Below are 18,409 nucleotides of genomic sequence, written 5' to 3'. Positions count from 1 at the left end.
CTCCCACCTTGAACCTACCACCTTTGGCTTTGTCCATGTGTCCTTTATACATGTTCCTTCATGTCCCTCCCCCTAATTTCCCCCATTATCCTTCTCCCCACTTCTCTCTGGTTACTGTCAGTTTGTCCTTTACTTCAATGTCTCTGTTGTTTACTTCTTAAGCTAAGTAGTGGGTACACTGGTGTTCACTTAAGGGATTTCAGCGATGTCAGGTGGTGTGCAAGGTGTTCTTACACTCCTGTGTATCTCTGAGGAAGTCCATACTGACAAAACAGTTACACAACTTAAGGTGATTTATCACATTTACAGTTTAAAAGATAACAATTATGTGATCACATCATTAGATGCAAAAAAAATATTTGATAACATTAAACAATCATACATAGATTGGACAAATCGTCAAACTTTGAATATTGAACATTCTTTTTTGTGTAATTTTTAAAAATTATTTTGTTGTTGTTCAATTACAGTTGTCTGCATTTTCCCCCAACCCCAGCCAATCCCACCTCCCATCCTTGCTTCCCCACCTTTGGTTTTGTCCACGTGTCCTTTATAGTTGTTCCTGAAAACCCTTCCCCCCACTATGCCCTTGCACCTCCCCTCTGGCTATTGTTAGATTGTTTTTAATTTCAATATCTCTGGTTATATTTTGCTTGCTTTTTTCTTTTGTTGATTAGGTTCCAGTTAAAGGTCAGATCATATGGTATCTGTCCCTCACCACTTGGCTTATTTCACTTAGCATAATGCTCTCCAGTTCCATCCATGCTGTTGCAAAGGGTAGGAGCTCCTTCTTTCTCTCTGCTGCGGAGTATTTCATTGTGTGAATGTACCATAGTTTTTTGATCCATTTATTTACTGATGGGCACTTGGCTTGCTTCCAGCACTTGGCTATTTTAAATTGTGCTGCTATGAACGTTGGGGTGCATAGGGTCTTTTGGATTGGTGTTTTAGGGTTCCGAGGATATAATCCCAGCAGTGGAAATGCCAGGTCAAAAGGCAGTTCCATTTTTAGTTTTCTGAGGAAATTCCATACTGTTTTCCACAGTGGCTGCACCAGTCTGCATTCCCACCAACAATGTACTAGGGTTCCCTTTTCTCCACATCTTCGCCAGCACTTGTTTGTTGATTTGCTAATGATGGTCTTTCTGACAGGTGTGAGGTGATATCTCATTGTGGTTTTAATTTGCATCTCTCTGATGGCTAGTGATGCTGAGCATCCTTTCATATGTCTCTAGGCTCTCTGTCTGTCCTACTTGGAGGAGTGTCTGTTCAAGTCTTTTGCCCATTTTTTAATTGAGATTTTTATCTTCCTGGAGTGGAGTCATGTTTGTTCTTTTTATATTTTGGAGATCAACCCTTGCCTGACGTATCACTGGCAAATATGTTTTCCCATATAGTTGGCTCTCTTTTGATTTTAATGCTGTTTTCTTTAGCCATGCAGAAGCCTTTTAATTTGATGAGGTCCCATTTGTTTATTCTTTCCTTTATGTCCCTTGCTTTAGGGGACATTGCAGTGAAGATATTGCTGCCTGTAATGTCTGAGATTTTCCTGCTGATGTTTTCCTCTAGGACTTTTATGGTGTTGCGACTTATATTTAAGTCTTTTATCCACCTTGAATTTATTGTTGTGTATGGTGTAAGTTGGTGGTCGAGTTTCATTTTTTTGCATGTAGCTGTCCAGCTCTCCCAACACCATTTGTTGAAGAGGCTATTTTTACTCTGTCTTATGCTTCTGCCCTCTTTGTCAAATATTAATTGATCATAGAGACTTGGGTTTATTTCTGGGTTCTCCGTTCTGTTCCATTTATCTATGTGTCTGTTCTTATGCCAGTACCAGGCTGTTTTGATTACAGTGGCCTTGTAATACAGTTTGATGTCAGGTATTGTGATCCCTCCTGCTTTGTTCTTCTTTCTCAAAATTGCTGCTGCTATTCGAGGTCATTTATGGTTCCATATGAATTTCTGCAATGTTTGTTCTATATCTGTGAAATATGTCATTGATATTTTATTAGGAATTGCATTGAGTCTATAAATTGCTTTGGGTAGTATGGCCATTTTGATGATGTTAATTCTTCCAATCCATGAGCATGATACATGCTTCCATTTGTTTGTGTCTTCCTTAATTTCTTTCTTCAGTGTTGTGCAGTTTTCTGAGTACAGATCTTTTACCTCCTTGGTTAGGTTTATTCCTGTGTACTTTATTTTGCTAGCTGTTATTGGTCTGTTCAGGCTTTCTGCCCCTTTTTCATTCAATTTTGGAAGATTACAGTTTTCTAGAAATTTGTCCATTTCACCCAGGCTTTCAAATTTCTTGGCATATAGTCCATTCATAGTAATTTCCTACAGTTCTTTCTATTTCTTTTTTTTCTTTTCTTTTCTTTTTTTTCTTTTTAAATTTTTATTGTTATTCAATTACAGTTGTATGCCTTTTCTCCCCATCTCTCCACCCCACCCCAGCTAACCCACCTCCCTCCCCAACCTCCACCATCCCCCTTGATTTTGTCCATGTGTCCTTTATAGTAGTTCCTGTAATCCCCTCTTCCCACTGTCCCCACCCCACTCCTCCCTGGCTATTGTTAGATTGTTCTTAACTTCAATGTCTCTGGTTATATTTTGTTTGCTTTTTTCTTCTATTGATTATGTTCCAGTTAAAGGTGAGATTATATGATATTTGCCCCTCACCGCCTGGCTTATTTCACTTACCATAATGCTCTCCAGTTCCATCCATGCTGTTGCAAAGGGTATAACAGCTCTTTGTATTTCTATAGTATCAGTTTTAATCTCTCCTCTTTCATGTCTGATTTTGTTTATTTGGGTCGTCTTTCTTTTTTTCTTGAGGAGTCTGCTTAAAGGCTTGTCCATTTTGTATATCTTTCCAATGAACCAGCTTCTGGATTTATTGATCCTTAGAATTGTGCTTTTAGTCTCTATGTTGTTAAATTCTGCTCTGATCTTGGTTATTTTCTCCCTTCTACTTGCTCTGGGCTGTCTTTGTTGTTGTTCCTCGAGTTCTTGTAGGTGCAGGGTTGTAGGTTAGGTTGTTAATTTGGAATGTTTCTGTCTTTTTTAGATAGGCCTGTATCACTATGAACTTTTCTCTCTGGACTGCTGAATATTGAACTTTCTTAAAGTGAGTAACGGTATCAACCAAATATTACAGCAACCATTTTAAAAGTGGGATGTTAGAGGGAATAAGACAGGCATGCCTTTTTTCCCCCTTTCCTTTTATATATTTACTCATCTGGAAATAAAAGTTAAATAGAAAGAACCAAATTTTAAGAGTTAAATGAAGTAAAATGAAACAAAATATTCTAAACCAAGCACTATTTACTCTCCATCTTTCATATCATTCTGAAACACTTGGAAGTCCTAGTTAGGACAGAGACAATTTTTAAGAAATGAATGAGGATTTGGAAAAGAAGAAAAACTTCTATCATTACTTGCAGACAATTTGGTTGCTTTTATAGAACATTCAAGAGAGCATTTAATGATAAACAGACCAAAATAATGTTCAGAAAATTATTTGGTGCATAATCCATATATAAAATGAATCACTTTCCTATAAATCAAAAACCAACATATAAAAGTACAATTTTACAATAATTGCATTTACAATAACAACTGACTTTTAAAAATTCCAGGAAAAAATCTAATTAAAGACATAAGATATTTATAGAGAAAACCATAAATCTTTATTGAAAGGAATCAGTGGAAAGCCATACCGTGTTTGTGGATGTGATGATTCAGCACCATAAATTTGACGCCTTACTAAATTTATTTTATTTATTTTAATCAAATTTATTTTCTGTTAATATTTGAGGAGAGCCTTTGGCAGAATTTTATAAGCTGGGTCTAAAATTTATATGAAAGAGGAAATGACCAAGAATAGCCAAGACTGTTATGAAAAAGAGCAAGATGGAAGTGTCTTGTTCTATCTAGATGCCAAAATGTTTTAAGCTGATTAAAACAGGGTGGCAAGCCATACATATAGTCAACCAGAGAAATGTTTTTAGCACATAGCCCAGAAAAAGGTGGATTTATATGTGAAAACATGTTATATATACAGCTAAACCTTGCATGGTTAGCTGCATAAAAATTAATTAAATTAGATCCAGATCTCATACTTCATACAAAATAAAATTAACCTAAATGTGAAAAGCAAAGCTTTAAAACTCTTATAGAAACATATACGAAAATGTTCCTATGGTTTTAGGTAAAATAGATTTTCTTTAAGGAGACGTAGGGATACAACTCATAAAGGAAGAAGTTGATAATAAAATTACGGTATGTTGAAATTTAAAACTTTTATTTACCAAAAAGAACACTACAAAATGAAAAATATGACATACATTGGGAAAAAGTGTGTGTATTGGACAAAACTAATAAAGTGTTCATATCCAGACTATATAAAGAATCCTGCAAATGAATAAAGAGAAGTAAAAACAATCCAGTTGAACCTGAGCACGAATGTGAATAAATAATTCGCAGAAGAGCAGACCCAAAGAGCCCATGTATATAAAGACAATCGACTTCTCTAATAATCATGAAAATGCAGATTAGAACTGATTGAGATACCACTTTACACCCACCTGATTGACAGAATTAAAGTGTCTGTCTGTGCTACATACATAGTGACAAAAATGTGGAAAAAGGGAACATGTATACAGCTGATGAGAATGGAAATTTATACAACTCTGAAGAAAAATTTAACAACACATTGTGTAGGACTTCCAGCCAAGATGGAGGCATAGGTAGACACACTTTGCCTCCTCGCACAGCCAAAAGAAGGACAGCATATAAAAAAAAAAATCCAGAACTGCCAGAAAATTGAACTATATGAAAGTCTGACAACCAAGCAGTTAAAGAAGAAACATTCATCCAGACTAGTAGGAGGAGTGGAGATGGGCAGCGGGGGTGGAGAGGACTCTCGGCAAGGGGGTGACTGGAGGAGTGGGTGGTCCCACATTTGCGTGCAGATAAACTGGGAGGAACAACTGGGGAGTGGGACAGACTGAGCAACCCAGGTTTCCAACCCAGGAAATAAAGTCTCAAAAGCTCTGAGTGTAAAACCTGTGGGGTTGTGGTGTTGGGATAAACTCCCAGAATCACAGGAGAGTCCATTGGAGAGACCCAGAGGGTCCTAGAATGTACACAAAACCACCCACCCTGGAACGGGCACCAGATGGGCCCAATTTGCTTGTGAGTAGTGGAGGAAGTGACTGAAAGCTGGCAGAGAGCTGAGCAAGCAGCACTGTTCCCTCTCAGACCCCTCCCCCACATACAGAAACATAACAGAGCAACATGAGTTGCCCTGCCCTGGTGAATACCTAAGGCTCCTCCCCTTACTATGTAACAGGCATGCTGAGACAAAAATATATGGCCCAAAGGAAAGAACAGATCAAAGCTCCAAAAACAGAACTAAGGGGCCAACTGATCAGATGCACAGTTTAAAACACTGGTAATCAAGATGCTCACAGAAATGGTTGAGTATGTTCACAAAATAGAGGAAAACATGAAGGCTATGAAAAGTGAAATAAAGGAAAATGCACAGGGAACCAAAAGTGAGAGGAAGGAAACTGGGACTTGAATTAATGGTTTGGAGCAGAAGGAAGAAATGACGTTCAACCAGAACAGAATGAAGAAACAAGAATTCAAAAAAAAGGAGGAGAGGCTTAGGAACCTCTGAGACAACTTTAAACGTTCCAACATCCGAATCATAGGGGTGCCACAGGGAGAAGAGAAAGAGCAAGAAATTGAAAACTTATTTGAAAAATAATGAAGGAGAACTTCCCCAATCTGGCAAAGGAAATAGACTTCCAGGAAGTCCAGGAAGCTCAGAGAGTCCCAAAGAAGTTGGACCCGAGGAAGCACACACCAAGGCACATTATAATTACATTACCCAAGATTAAAGAGAAGGAGAGAATCTTACAAGCAACAGGAGAAAAGAAGACAATTACCTACAAAGGAGTTCCCATAAGATTGTCAGCTGAATTCTCAAGAAACCTTGCAGGCAAGAAAGGGACTGGAAAGAAGTATTCAAAGTCATGAAAGGCAAGGACCTACATCCAAGATTACTCTACCCAGAAAAGCTATCATTTAGAATGGAAGGGCAGATAAAGTGCTTCCCAGATAAGATCAAGTTAAAGGAGTTCATCATCACTAAGCCCTTATTATAAGAAATGTTAAAGGGACTTATCTAAGAAAAAGAAGATCAAAAATACAAACGGTAAAATGACAATAAACTCACAACTATGAACAACCAAACCTAAAAAAACAAAAACAAACTAAGCAAACAGCTAGGACAGGAACAGAATCACAGAAATGGAGATCACATGGAGGGTTATCAGTGGGGAGGGGGAGGGAGAAAATGAGAGGAAAAGGTACAGGGCATAAGAAGCATAAATGGTAGGTAGAAAATAGACAGGGGGAGGTTAAGAATAGTATGGGAAATGGAGAAGCCAAAGAACTTATATGAATGAACCATGAACATTAACTAAGGGCAGGGGGCATGCCATAGGGAGGTGGGGTACAGGGCAGAGGGGAATAAAGGGGAGAAAAAAATGGGACAACTGCAATAGCATAATCAGAATATATTTTTAAAAAATTAAAAAAACAATATATTGTGTAATAAAGGGAAGATATAATACTCCACTACCACATGATTCTCAGTGTGCACTATGGGGAAACTCACATATGTGCCCAGAGACTGTAACAGCAATGGTAAAAATCCTAAGTGTCCATCAATAGGGAGCATGGATAACTAAACTGCGATCCATTCCCTTACTTAAGTAATATATATTATCTCTCTGAAAATTAATGAACTAGAATGACATTAAGCAGTATAAGTCAGTATAAAGAAACTTGGGTTAAAACAAGTTGGTTGCCCTGGCTGGCGTGACTCAGTGGATTGAGTGCCCGCCTGTGAACCTAAGGGTCACCAGTTGGATTCCCAGTCAGGGCACCTGCCTGGGTTGCAGGGCAGGTCCCCAGTTGGGGGCACATGAGAGGCAATCTCACATTGGGAAAAAAAAAAGTTGCAATTACAAAGAGGCAGTGTTGGTGCAGTGATAATAACATGTCCCTAAAATCGAAGGCACAGAACATGATGCCACACATTATTTGCAGTATGTCCAAACGTGTGGAGCGATATGTGAAAACATGGGGAAAAGCTCCCCAGCACATGCACTTCAGTGACCACCTCAGGAAGGACAGACAGGGAGTGGGAATAAGGAGCTCCCGTTTTGTCAGCAATGTTTTATTTGTCAAAAAGAATTCTAAAACTATTTTTAACAGAAGGTTAAGATTTAACAATGCTTGGTGGCAGGTATGGGAGTGCCTTTTACATCATTCTCTATACATTTTTGCATCCTCAAAATAGTTCATAATTTGAAAAGATATATGACGCTGGTCAGATGTCTCACCAAAAGGTATCAGGTTCAATTCCCGGTCAGGGCACATCCCCAGGTTGCAGGTTCGATCTCCGGTCGATCACCTAGGGGTGTATGGGAGGCAATTGATCAATGTCTCTCTCCCTCTCTCTCTCTCCCCCCAGTCTCTCTCTCTCTCCCTTCCTCCCTCCCTATGTCTCTAAAATGAATATCCTTGGATGAGGATTTTTTTTTAAAAGAAAAACAAAAAAAATGTGTGTTCTCTGTCACCAAGTTCCCTTTAATGAGGAGCTGCCATTTACTCTCTGCCTTGCCGTTTGTAGATGATTATACGCCTACAGAAGGAAATCCAGGAGCTGAAGGATGAACTGGCCATTGCTACTGGGGAGCAGAGGACAGAGGCGCTCACAGAAGCAGAGCTCCTTCAGTAAGCATGCAGACTTTTTTTTCTTTTTCCTTAACAGTATAAGCTTGTGTTAACTTCTTTGTTGGCCCTAATGTTATGAATTCACCTCAAAGCGTGAAGGTCTCCCGGGACAGTCTGAAATTGCATGGAGGCGCCAGCTAAGAGTGGCGGCTTTCCATGGAAAGCTGGATAAGGCCGGTAGTGTTTTTGTCAACCAAGCATGGAGGAAGTAGCGAACAGAGCACTGAGGATGGGAATGCCCTTCTTGTGCCAACTAAAGAAAAGAGGTTGTGTAATAGTCATGCAGTTTTAAAACACATCTACCAAACACTCTCACGCTGTGGACCTCAGATCTGAAAGGAAGTGAAGAATCTCTTTTTGTATTAAACAGCATCGTGCTGCAAGCACCAATATATCCCCTGCCAAAGTAAGCTCTCTCCTTTAATGAATAGGTGGCCCACATATTATAGTTCAAACACTTGAAATGGGAATGAAAGCAGGTATTCAGGGCTTTACCTGAGGGCAGCATCATTCAGAGCCCTTAGATGTGTGGCCATATGGCACATCGGTGGTGTGATATGGCTCCCATTTTCTCTCTAATCATGGGGGGATTCCTTGTTTCTGTGCTGCTCAGGAAGCGTTGGTGGAGTGATAATAATGGACGAGGCTTGGAAGGCGGTGATAGTTTCTATTTCCAAATAAGAACTAGAGTGCACAGGTTCTTTCTAAACGTATATTGCCATTTCACCGAACCCCCTCTCAACAGAGAAAATGGTAAATAACAGAGATAACAAAAACATTTTCTTTAAACTATTTCATGGCTGCCCCTGGAGGTAGGTCTAAAGCAAGTTTTCTGCTACACACTATGCTTCTACTCCTCTAGATAGCGTTTCCTAATTTTAGAAGAGTGTGTTTAGTGATATGATAGGCCCTTAAGGCTTTCCTCACAAAACTGCTCTGTGGCATATGTGCAACTATAAGCTGAACTACAGTGCCAAAATTCACATTTTTAAGAATTTCATGTCACTCCTTGAAATAAGTTGAAGTACCTTACATACTGATAATTCCTTCACTACGGTCCTCCTGTCATCTCAAAGAAAAGAATTACCAATTATCATCTTTGAAGGTGTCACTTCAGAATTTTGATTTTCATGTCATGGTCCTGCCAGGAAGATAAAATCATTCTAAACCTTTCCACGAAAGGAGTTTAATAGAGCATACGTACTGTAAAGGACATGGTATAGTGGGCACGCTGCAGCACCCAGCGATCAGGAGCAGCCATAGCTGCCATGGCCCTGGGACAAGGGACAGGGGCAGAAGGTTGTGATAGCAAAGCCCGACTGGAGCTGACATGCAGGAGCTAGACCACAGTGAACGTTGTCACCAATGGAAGCAGGGCCACTGAGGAGCCCCAGGTGCTGGGAAAGGCATCATCCTAGCGGGAAGCCCTAGTTTCTCCCTCTTCTCCCCTTCCAGCCCTTCCCCAGTACCTCCCATTGGCTGAACTACCCAGAAGCCAGCTGTTAAAGAGGTCAGGGAATGGAGTTTCCAAGGACAAAAAATGGAAATGACCAACATATCAAATAAGCACCAGTGTTTTCCTTAATTCCTGTGTATCCTGCATGTGACTCCGGAGCCTCGGTTTAAGGGTGAAATTCTGAAGTCAGATTAGGTAAATATATGCTGCAGGTTGACTCAGCTGCACCAAATCTGGGGAATCATAGAGCTGATATAAAGAAGCATGCAGTGCTCGCTTTGGCAGCACATATACTAGAATCGGAATGACGCAGAGAAGATTCACATGGCCCCTGTGCAAGGATGGCACGCAAATCTGTGAAGTGCTCCATATCTTCGACCCATCTGGAATTACAACTAAATTGTGGAGAAATCACCCAGAACGAACAACTGAACAGTAGCGAGAGAGGAGCCTTATAACCTTGGACAGACAGAAGAATTATCCTCAGCACTGACTGACTGGTAGAGTGTGGTGGAGACTTGAGAAGGCTGGATGGGCACCCACAGGTGGCAACACTGGAGGGATAATTAAGCAACTGGTTGGATACCCCTGAGAAGTGTGGGGTCTAAACCCTTAGCTTGAATTCCCAGCCTAGAGCACCAGAGCCCCAAAACTACACAGATAACAACTGGCAGTGAAAAGCAGCAGGGTTGCTCTCTGCCAGTGATGGAGAGCTGGAGACATAAAGAGCTGTTTAAGGGCCAACGCAAAAATTTTCATTTGCAGCCACTTACCCAGGGCTTGGGCAAAGGTAGGGCAGGGTGTGCTGGAGACACCTGAGGAGAGACTGGAGACAAGAGCTTTGGGGAGAAAACTGCAAGAGAGGACACCAGGATCCCAGTGTTGAGTCCTCCCCCATACTGCAGCAGCCATCCTGCTCAGGCAGACCACTCCCCTCCGAGTAGCAGCAGCCTGAGGAGAAACAACAGCCCAAACACCAGGAGGGAGTCTTTCCTGCCCTCTGGGGCTTAAGCCTGACTGCTAGGTGCAGAGTGACTAGATTAACAATGGAAGGAGACAGCTGCAGACAGCAGATCCCTGGCAGTCTTGGAGCAGCCTGCCTAAGGTCAGATTGGTGAACCTCTGACTTCACCGGAGATGGATACAGAAGCAAAAACAGTGGTAAACACTAGAGGTTACCAAGACAAAATCCACTGTGATCTTCTCCATGATTAGTGGTATTTTCTTTCCTGCATCGATTTTTAACATTCATTTCTTTTCCATCAAGTTTGTGCATATTAAGTTACTAGATTTTATATTATAGTTTATCTCTCTCCTTTCTTATAATAGTCTTAATGTTTTTGCCCCCTTATTAATACTGATTCATTTGCTGTTGATAGTGGTATTGTGGTGGGGGGAGCTTTTTGTGGATGTGGGTTTGTTCCCTGGGCTTTGTGATTTTGTTCTGGCAGCACTTGTACAATAGCATACAAGATATGGTGGGCAGAGTGACCCTCAGTCAACCAGCTGGAGGGGTTGTTGTTGGGTCATTATGCCAAAGAACAACCCAACAACTATCAAAACCCAATTATATCAAGAGAGCCAACATAAATGGCATGAAGGGCATCCCAAGAGCATCAAGTTCAGGAGATCAAGGACACTGCACGACGGAATCTCACAAGTATCCTACCATAGGAGTTCACACCACAAACTCAGGGAGTCAAAACAGATCAATTTAAGAAACAGGCAAACAAGAAGAGTCTCACAAATAATGGGAAGACAAAGAAACAACCCTCAATAGAAAGGGAAGGAGGAAAGGGTGCTAAATGAAATATAGGCAAGTCAACTATCAGATACTGAGTTCAATACAATGTCTATAAGGAAGCTCAATGAGCTCACTGGGAATTACCAAAAACTACAGGGAAGCTACAAGGAACTTACTGTGAACTACACCAACATGACAAAGGATATAGAAACAATCAACAAGAGCCAAGAGGAAATAAAGAATACAATTTTTCAACTGAAGAACACAGTAGAAGGAATCAAAAGCAGCCTAGATGAAGCAGAGGATCAAATCAGCGAGCTGGAGGACAAGGTAGAAAAAAATTCCCAGAAAGAGCAAAAAAAAGGAAAAAAGACTCAAAAAGAATGAAGAGGGGTTAAGGCACTACAGAACAACATGAAACGTAATAATATCTATGTAATAGGGACACCAGAAGGAGAAGAAGAGGAGCAAAGGATAGAAAACCTGTTTGAAAAAGTAATGATAGAAAACTTCCCTAATTTGATGAGACAAAAAGTCACACAAATCCAAGAAGCAGATAGGGTCCCAATCAAGAGGAATCCAAAGAGGCCCACTCCAAGACACATCATAATTAAAATGTCAAAATTCAAAGACAAAGAGAAAATGTTAAAGGCAGCAAGGGAGAAACAGGAGGTAACATACAAGGCAGCACCAATTAGGCTAGCAGCTGGCTTCTCAACAGAAACACTACAAGCCTGAAGGGAATGGCAAGAAATATTCCAAGTAATGAAAAGCAAAGGACTACAACCAAGACCACCCTATCCAGCAATGCTCTCAATTAAAATGGAAGGTGAAATGGGAGTTTCCCAGACAAAAGAAGGCTGAAAGATACATCTCTACCAAACTAGCACTGCAAGATATGCTAAAGGGACTGCGTTAAGAAAAGAAAAAGAGTGAGAAAGATAGAGAGGAATACAAGTACAAAGGGAGTAAAATAGCAAGGAATAAGTGCCTATTAATAAAAACCTTAAATGTAAATGGGTTAAATGCTCCACTTAAAAGACATAGCTGAAAGGATAAGAAAACATGATCCCTACATATGCTGCCTACAAGAGACCCATCTCAGAACAAAAGACCTACACAGACTGAAAGTGAAGGGTTGGAAGAAAATATTCCAAGGAAATGGACAGGGAAAAAAAGCTGGGGTAGCAATACTTATATTAAAAAAAAAAAGACTTCAAAACATGGCCATACAAAGAGATGGAGAAGGACACTTTGTAATATTTAAGGGAAGAATCCAACAAAAAGACATAAACCTTATAAACATATATGCACTCAACACAGGAGCACCCAAATATATAAGGAAAATCTTGGAGGACTTCAAGAACAATATAGATAGCAACACAATTATAGTAGGAGATTTCAACACCCCGCGGTCAAAAATGGATAGATCTTCCAAACAAAATATCAACAAAGATATTATGTCATTGAACAATGCTCTAGATCAAATGGACTTAACTGATATATATATAGAACCTTTCATCCCAAAGAAGCAAAATACACTTTTTTTTCAAATGCACATGGAACATTTTCAAAGATAGACCACATCATAGGACACGAAGCAAGCCTCAACAAATTCAAGAAAATTGAAATCGTATCAAGCACTTTCTCAGACCACAAGGGCCTGAAACAAGAAACCAACCTCAAGGAAAAAACTCAAAACACTCAAATTTGTAGAGATTGAATAGCATGCTATTAAACAATGAATGGGATAAGAATGACATCAAGGAAGAAATAAAAAAATTTCTGGAAATAAATGAAAATGAATTTATAACAATGCAAAACTTATGAGACACAGCAAAAGTAGTCCTGAGAGGGAAGTTCATCGCAATACAGGCCTGCCTATAAAAGATAGAAACATTTCCAATAAACAACCTAACTGTACAAGAACTGGAGGAACAACCATAAACAAAGCCCAGAGCAAGTACAAGGAATAAAATAACCAAGATCAGAGCAGAATTTAACAACATAGAGACTAAAAGAACAATTCTAAGGATCAATAAATCCAGAAGCTGGTTCTTTGAAAAGATAAACGAAATGGACAAGTCTTTAAGCAGACTCATCAAGAAAAGAAAAAAGAAAAAAAAGAGAGAGGACCCAAATAAACAAAATCAGACATGAAAGAGAAGAGATTAAAACTGATACCACAAAAATACAAAGAACTGTAGGAAATTACTATGAATGACTATATGCCAAGAAATTTGAAAACCTAGATGAAATGGACAAATTTCTAGAAAAATATAATCTTCCAAAACTGAATGAAAAAGAAGCAGGAAGCCTGAACAGACCAATAACAACTGGCAAAATCAAAGCAGGAATCAAAAAACTCCTGGTACATAAAAGCCCTGGACCAGACAGTTTTGCAGGAGAATTTTACAAAGCATTTAAGGAAGAGCTAACTCCTATCCTTCACAGACTATTCCAAAAAATCCAAGAAGAAAGAAGACTCCCAAACTCTTTTTATGAAGCCAGCATCATCCTAATCCCCAAAACAGATAAAGACATAACAAAGAAAGAAAACTACAGGCCAACATCGCTGATGAACATAAACGCTAAAATCCTCCAAAAAATATTGGCAAACCACATCCAGCAATACATTAAAAAGATCATACACCGTGATCAAATGGGATTCATCCCAGGGATGCAAGGATGGTACAATATTTGCAAATCAATAAACATAACACATCACTTAAACAAAAGGAAAGACAAAAATTACATGATCATACCAAAAGATATGAAAAAAGCATTTGATAAGGTATAGCACCCATTTATGATAAAAACCCTCAGGAAAGTGGGAGTAGAGGGAACATAGCTCAATATAATAAAGGCCATATACAAGAAACCTAGAGCCAACATCATACTCAATGGTTAAAAACTAAAAGCTTTCCCACTAAGATGAGAACAAGACAAGGATGTCCATTTTAACTACTTCTATTCAACACAGTATTGAAAGTCCTAGACACAGCGATCAAACAAGAAAAACAAAAGGCATCCAAATTGGAAATGAGGAAGCAAAACTGTCATTGTTTGCAGATGACATAGAAAGTCTACATAGAAAGTGACATTGATAGTGTATATAGAAATCCTATAGACTCCACCAAAAAACTACTTAACCTAATGAGTGAATTTGGCAAAACAGCAGGATACAAAGTCAGTTTTCAGAAACCAAAGGCCTTTTTTGTACACCAGCAGTGAAATTACAAAAGCAGAAGTCAGGAAAAAAATTCCATTTGATATAGAAACAAGAAAAATAAACTACCTAGGAATAAACCTAACCAAGGAGGTAAAAGACCTGTACTCAGAAAACTACACAACACTGAAGAAAGAAATTAAGGAAGACACAAACAAATGGAAGCATGTACCATGCTCATGGATTGGAAGAATTAACATCATCAAAATGGCCATACTACCCAAAGCAATTTATAGATTCAATGCAACTCCTAATAAAATACCAATGACATATTTCACAGATATAGAACAAACATTGCAGAAATTCATATGGAACCATAAATGACCCTGAATAGCAGCAGCAATTTTGAGAAAGAAGAACAAAGCAGGAGGGATCACAATACCTGATATCAAACTGTATCACAAGGCTACAATAATTAAAACAGTCTGGTAGTGACAGAAGAATATACACATAGACGAATGGAACAGAACAGAGAGCCAAGAAATAAACCCAAGTCTTTATGGTCAATTAATATTTGACAAAGAGGGCATAAACATAAAATGGAGTAAAAATAGCCACTTCAACAAATGGTATTGGGAGATCTGGACAGCTACATGCAAAAAAATGAAACTCGATCACCAACTTACACCATACACAAAAATAAATTCAAGGTGGATAAAAGACTTAAATATAAGTTGCGACACAATAAAAGCCCTAGAGGACAACATAGGCAGGAAAATCTCAGACATTCCATGCAGCAATATTTTCACTGATATGTCCTCTAGAGCAAGGGATACAAAGGAAAGAGTAAACAAATGGGACTTCATAAATCTGAATGGCTAAAGAAAACATCAGCAAAATGAAAAGAGAACCAACTATATGGAAAAACCATATGCCAATGATACCTCGGACAAAGGTTTGATCTCCAAAATATATAAAGAACTCACATGACTCCACTCCAGGAAGACAAACAATCTAATTAAAAACAGGGCAAAGGACCTGAACAGACGCTTCTCTAAGGACAGACAGAGGGCCCAGATATATATGAAAGAATGCTCAGCATCACTAGCTATCAGAGACATGCAAATTAAAACCATAATGAGATACCACTTCACATCGGTGAGAATGGCCATCATAACCAAATCAACAAACAACAAGTGCTGGCGAGGTTGTGGAGAAAAAGGGAACCCTAGTGCACTGTTGGTGGGAATGCAGAATGGTGCAGCCACTGTGGAAAACAGTATGGAATTTCCTCAGAAAACTAAAAATGGAACTGCCTTTTGACCCAGTAATCCTACTGCTGGGATTATATCCTAAGAGCCCTGAAACACCAATTCAAAAGAACCTATGCACCCCGATGTTCATAGCAGCACAATTTACAATAGCCGAGTGCTGGAAGCAACCTAACTGCCCATCAGTAAATGAGTGGATCAAAAAAATATGGTACATTTGGACTGGGGAATACTACACAACAGAAAGAAAGAAGGAGCTCCTACCCTGTGTGACAGCATGGATGGAACTGGAGAGCATTATGCTAAGTGAAGTAAGCCAGGTGGTAAAAGACAAATACCCTATGATCTCACCTGTAAGTGGAACCTAATCAACAAAACAAACAGGCAAAATATAAGCAGAGACACTGAAATAAAGAACAAACTGACAGTAACCAGAGGGGAGGAGAGAGGGAGATAATGTGGGAAAGAAGGGGAGGGGTTGTCCAGGACCATGTATAAGGACACATGGACAAAGCCAAATAGGGATAGACTCAAGGGTGGGAGGTGGGGTTGGGCAGGGAGGGGGGAGTGGTAGGGGGAAAATGGAGACAACTGTACTTGAACAACTATAAAAAAAAACTCTCACAGACTATACTTTCATACACAAAAAAATTATATAAGAAACAATAATGAGCAAATTTTATTATATCTTCTTAATGATACTTAATATTGTATTATATTTATATTATATCTTTTACTAACTTGTCATTTATACGTAAACAGATATTTTCATTTAAAAGTTATTGAGAGCAATCAAATGCCATTCAAGGGAGTTTGGGGGTAGAACTAGCAGAGAAAATTGTGGCGACAGACTTAGAATACTGAAGAATTCTTAGATTATGTATTGCTTCCCTTTGATCCACAGGTAACACATATACAAACAGGGTCTACATAGAATCTATAGGGCTGCCATTAGTTTTTTTGGCAATTCATTCATTCATTCATTCGTTCAACATCTGTTGTTCATCTAGTACTCACAAAAATCTACTCCAGGCCCTGAGAGGAACACAAGGATGAAAAAGCCTGGACCCCAGTCACAATTTAATAGCAGAGACAGGCAGGAGCACAAGTAATGATGATGCAGTGTATAGTGTTATGAAAGTCAGATATAAATAAAACATGAGATTGCAGAGATAGTAGTGATTAATTTTGAGCTCAGAAACCATGTAAAATTAGTTCTTGTGCCAGTAAGTAAACTTGAACAATTCCCCATGAAATGACTTTTCTGCTGTCAAGACAACTACATAGCATTACATTTATTAATGATTTCCAGTCAGCAGTCAAGGAAATGTCACACACTGCAGCCACCCCTCCTCGGCAAAGCACAGGCCTCCCCAGCGATCAGTGACTTCGGTGCTCCTTCAAACTGGCAGTGAGCGTCATTCAGATAATGTGTTTTTGTGTTACGGTGTTTGTTATATTGTTGCAGTTATGTTTTGCCATGATTACCAAGATTGAATGTTGGTGTGACATAAGAGTCATCAGATTTATCATCTAGAAGTAAAAGAGATAAATTAGGATCTGCCCTGATGTGGCAGTGCTGTTTCCTGTCACTAGACTGCGCTTCTCTGTGGTCCAGGGCCGCAGCCCCTGCACTAGGGAATGTGAATTGGCTTCAGTCCTCTCATCGCATCCGGACCTGCCCTGGGTGAGGCTGGGAGGGGGCTAGTGGTGTTGAAGAGAGGAAGGGTCCATGGCAAGGCAGGACAAAGGGCAGGAACCTTGGCTCTCTGCTCTATTTCTATGTGCCCTTGACTCCCGAGCTTGTGCTGACTGGCATGGCATGAGAACGTTCCTGTCGGGGCTCCGACAGGAATGCACAGGGCCCCTGTGAGGGATGTCAGAAAGCAGATACTGAACGGATACTGCGTCCTATTCCGCATGCACTGGGCAGTTTAGAGATGTTGGTTAATACCTAGCCCTATCCAGTAGTTTTGAACTATGTCCCAACATTTCGGTTCTTAATGTAAACACATGTTGCGTTGACTTGGACGCTTCGTTTGAAGATTTCAGATGTCAGCCTCCAGTTATGATAATGTTTTCAGTCACTTTTTATTTGCCTGTGTAAATTTGAAAAGAGACAGCTGGATGAAGGCTGCCTAGCCAAGTTGATGTTTATATAGAATTTCTTGGGTGAAGATTTGATTCTGATTGATTCTCTAAACACATACCTCTTTCTTCCTCTCGTAAAAAAGGAAAACAGAAAATCCTTTAGCTCAGGGGTGTCAAGCTCATTTTCACCCGGGGCCACATCAGACTCGAGGTTGTCTTCAAAGGGCTGAATGTAATTTTAGGACGGTTTAAGTGTAACTACCCTTAACAATGAGGCGAGAGCTCGGTGCTGCCGCTGGCTAGAAACAAGGTGCTGGGCCAGATAAAACAAGGTGGAGGGTCGGATTTGGGCTGGATGTGTTTGCCACCTGTGTGTGAGATGTCTGGCTAGCATGGAAGCAGTATATCCTGGCCCAAGTCTAAATGAGTAAAGTATTTACAACATAGCAACAGTATACTTATGAGATGGAATCTAATTGGATTTCTTGTACTGAAATTCACCCAAAGTGAACTTCCAAACCTCTGGATCCTTTTCTTCCCCCCACCCCGAGCTTTATTGAGAGGGGGACCCCCTAAAAATGAAATTATCTTTTGAAGGGCGGGCCCCTTGTAGTACAGCCTTCCCCTGCCAGGTGAGTGTTCTAGGTACCCATCAGTATCAGTGCACCAGCAGGCATTGTTGTAAGTGGCTGCGTTTGGCTTTAGTGAATTATTTTTTTTTGAAGATTCTTTCAACGTGTTTGCCTGTTTCATAATGGGTAATTTACCAGTACACCTGCCATACCACGCTGAGTGTTCAGCAGTTTTTAACCAAAAACAGCATGACCCCTATGTTCTACCCTCTGTATTCCCCTGACCTCATC

The 18,409-nt window shown here is 39.9% G+C and overlaps 1 protein-coding gene and 1 non-coding gene across 6 annotated transcripts in view; both read left to right on the top strand.

The window, feature by feature from the left end:
- KIF6 (kinesin family member 6) overlaps positions 1-18,409 on the top strand; it is a 369,273-nt gene that overhangs the window by 126,071 nt on the left and 224,793 nt on the right. For all 5 annotated transcript variants that reach the window (XM_053914011.1, XM_053914012.1, XM_053914009.1 and 2 more), the window contains one exon: positions 7,712-7,815. In XM_053914011.1, coding sequence (XP_053769986.1) covers positions 7,712-7,815 — 104 coding nt within the window. The remainder of the gene's footprint in view (positions 1-7,711; positions 7,816-18,409) is intronic.
- Positions 9,541-9,647, top strand: LOC112302500 (U6 spliceosomal RNA). The gene has a single exon (XR_002974558.2). It is a non-coding gene; the product is annotated as a U6 spliceosomal RNA (small nuclear RNA).

This window comes from Desmodus rotundus, chromosome 11, assembly GCF_022682495.2.
Source record: "Desmodus rotundus isolate HL8 chromosome 11, HLdesRot8A.1, whole genome shotgun sequence".
Lineage (NCBI taxonomy): Eukaryota > Metazoa > Chordata > Mammalia > Chiroptera > Phyllostomidae > Desmodus > Desmodus rotundus.
Note: the sequence above shows the minus strand (reverse complement) of the source record. Positions and strands in the feature narration are given on the sequence as shown.